At 46.6% G+C, this 3,162-nt stretch overlaps 1 protein-coding gene across 1 annotated transcript; it reads right to left on the bottom strand.

Annotated features, from left to right (window-relative positions):
- Positions 1-1,354: 1,354 nt before the first annotated feature.
- On the bottom strand, positions 1,355-2,581 carry LOC135225290 (myosin-9-like). The gene has a single exon (XM_064264620.1). It carries the CDS (start codon positions 2,579-2,581, stop codon positions 1,355-1,357), a length of 1,227 nt encoding a protein of 408 aa, XP_064120690.1.
- Positions 2,582-3,162: the final 581 nt, after the last annotated feature.

Here is a 3,162-nt window from a genome sequence, read left to right as displayed (position 1 = left end):
TATATAGATATATATATTATATATATATATGTATATATGATATATATGTATATATATATATACGTATATATACGTTATAGTATGTATATATATATATAATGGGTCTTTAGCGATCGCAAGCGATCTCACCCCTGGGGCATCCTGGCCAGTGGAGCGTCCTGGGCATGGGGTTTTATATTAGCCAGGGATGGGCCCTTCCCCATCCTCTTCTCCACTGGCTAGCCAATGGAGATGGACTCGTCCCCCCTGCCACACTGTGATCAAATATTTTGCACTACTACGTGAGGCCATTAAACTTACGGGTTTTTAACGCCGCGCCAGAGGTTGCCCCAGTAGGCATATGAAAGTATTCGATCTTATGAATTGCATAACCATATTTTGCATACATGCAGCGGCATTTTAACCTTACAGGTTTTTTACGCCGCGCCAGAGGTTGCCACTGCAGTATATGCAAAAGATGGACAAATGCAGTGCATAACCCAATTTTACCATATGAAGTAGAAGGGGCATTAACTTACGGGTTTTACGTCGCGCCAGAGGTTGCCTTCCACTCATAGGTGATTTGGGATCGATACCCATTCCAGAAGATATTGTGGCAGGAGAGTGGTCCAAACAGCTGTTGGCTCTCATCCTGAGAGCTTGTCCTCCTTCCTCCGAACAGCTGTTGGCTCTCATCTTGAGAGCTTGTCCTCCTTCCTCCAGACAGCTGTTAGCTCTCATCCTGAGAGCTTGTCCTCCTTCCTCCGAACAGCTGTTGGCTCTCATTCTGAGAGCTTGTCCTCCTTCCTCCGAACAGCTGTTGGCTCTCATCCTGAGAGCTTGTCCTCCTTCCTCCGAACAGCTGTTGGCTCTCATCTTGAGAGCTTGTCCTCCTTCCTCCAGACAGCTGTTAGCTCTCACCCTGAGAGCTTGTCCTCCTTCCTCCGAACAGCTGTTGGTTCTCATTCTGAGAGCTTGTCCTCCAACCTCCAATCAGCTGTTAGCTCTCATCTTGAGGGCTGGTCCTCCTTTATCCATCAGACTTGTCTTCACGGCTGCAAAGAAACAGCCCATGTGAGGGATCCTAACTGGTCACTAGTTGATGATGCTGCGTCATGTTCCAGAGGCATTGCAATCTTCTTGGCCCAGTCGATGTGGTTGATTGCAGGATGGGTGTTTGGGAGGTGGGGGGACCTCCCGATGGTGGTTGCTGCTGGGGGGAGCAGCAGTGAACACCCATCCTGCAGTCAAGCCATCGAATGGGCCAAGAAGATCACAGCTCCTCTGGAACACAATGCAACATCACCAACTGATGACAAGTCAAAGTCCTCCACCATGTTGGTTAATCAGGGGCTGTTTCTCCTGTCGTTTCTTCCTAGTTTCCTTTAGTGTTTGTCCTCTTCTTTGCCCTTCCAGCTTTCTTCCTGTTTACCTTCATAGTCTCCTGAGGATCTTGAAACACTTTGGCTGCCAGGTCCTTGATGAACTCCCTGACAGCGTCGTATTCTTGTCTTTCCTCAGTGTCACGCAGGAGATCGTTGGCATAGTTGATCTTCTGCATGATTTCCTTCCTGCGTTGTCGCTCTTCTTCAGACCCTCGGCACCTATCAGGGTCAAACTTGAGGGCCCGCTTCCTGTAGGCCCACTCTATGTCCTTCAAATTAGCCTTTTCTGCAATTCCCAGGATGTAGTAGGGGCAGCCATGACATTGCATTCTTTGCAAGGCTTTGGCGCCTGCAACCAAATCATCTTGACCATCTAATTTCTCAAGCTGGACCATAGCTTCACTGTGTTTGCCAAGCAACAAGAGACACAATCCCAGTCTCAGCCTGTAGTCTGCTTGGTCATCGGCCACATCAAGTACTCTGAGGAAACATTCACAAGCTTCTTCTAGGCGTCCAAGCTTGTAGAACATGTTTCCTTTCCCCTTGGCTTCTTCAACCAGAGCATTACTCTTATGCTTTTCATCTTCGTTCATCTTTGGAAGCAACTGAACTCTGGCTTCCATGATATGGACCTCCTTCTGCAGACCTCGAGTCTCCTGCATCTCACGACTGGGATTTTTCTCTGGATCATGATTTCTTGCGAGAACAGACACTGGTTCTCGCTGTGAGGCTATCAATCTCTCCTCGAGTTCCGTTGCCACCTGGGTCAGTCTCTTTCTCTCTGCTTCGTGGGCCTTCACCTTCTCCTCGAGGTACCCACAGTAGAAATCATTGTCCTCTGCTTGTTTCTGCAGTTCTTCTACTTTTTCTCGGCTTTTCTCACATTCTTTCTCTTTACTTGTGAGGTGCTCGTGTAGATTTTCTATTTCCTTTCCCTTCTGGAATAATGACTTCTCCAAATCTGCGAGCTTCTTCTTCAGGTGTTTATTCTCTTCTTCAGCAGAGTCGCGATCTCTACCTAGCGTTTCAACGTTATGCTTTTCTTCCATCAACTGATCTAGTAAATCTTGGTTTGTTCTGATCAGATCTGCTTCATTCAAATTAACGTCTTCGATTTCATCCAGGAGGAAAAGGTTCTCCTCCTGAGCATCCGTCCAATCCTCCTTCAGGAGAGAGATCATTTCCGTGGCGTAGAAAAGGTGGTCGTGGGCGTCCATCCAGGCAGTAGCAGCTTCTTGAGCAATCCGGAGAGCCTTCTGGCCTTCAATGCACTGGTGTGCGCGGCCAAGAAGTGCTCCCAGAACAAGAGCACTGCGGGGGGATTACCAATAAATAATCCGAGATTTCGGATTCCGTTTATAAAAGGTAGTACCACTGATCCGGTATGGATCAGAGCCATTGCGTTTTTCACAATAAAGTTAAATTTACCAAGAGCAAACATGGTTGCCTTTCTTTCCACCCGATCAAAACGTCAGGATTGGAAAACGCCGCTAGAGCTCCGGGAATTCCCCAGATCCTCACTCCGGCTTCGAGGCCTTTTTTTTTTTTTTTTTTTTTTGCTTCGGGAGATTCCTGGAGGAGCCTTCTTTCGGAAGGACTTAGAGTAGTGACTGAAAAGTCAGCAGGAAATTTTGATATTTCAGTCACAGAGGATTATAACGCAAAAAAAAAAAAAAAAAAAAAAAAATAGATTTGAAAGAATTAAGAATGAAAGATAACGGGGATTTTCAAGCTTATTTGATGAGGGAGGCGTAAAATTCTTGAGTTCGCACTCACACACACACACTCACACACACAC

This window comes from Macrobrachium nipponense, chromosome 13 (genome assembly GCF_015104395.2).
Source record: "Macrobrachium nipponense isolate FS-2020 chromosome 13, ASM1510439v2, whole genome shotgun sequence".
Lineage (NCBI taxonomy): Eukaryota > Metazoa > Arthropoda > Malacostraca > Decapoda > Palaemonidae > Macrobrachium > Macrobrachium nipponense.
Note: the sequence above shows the minus strand (reverse complement) of the source record. Positions and strands in the feature narration are given on the sequence as shown.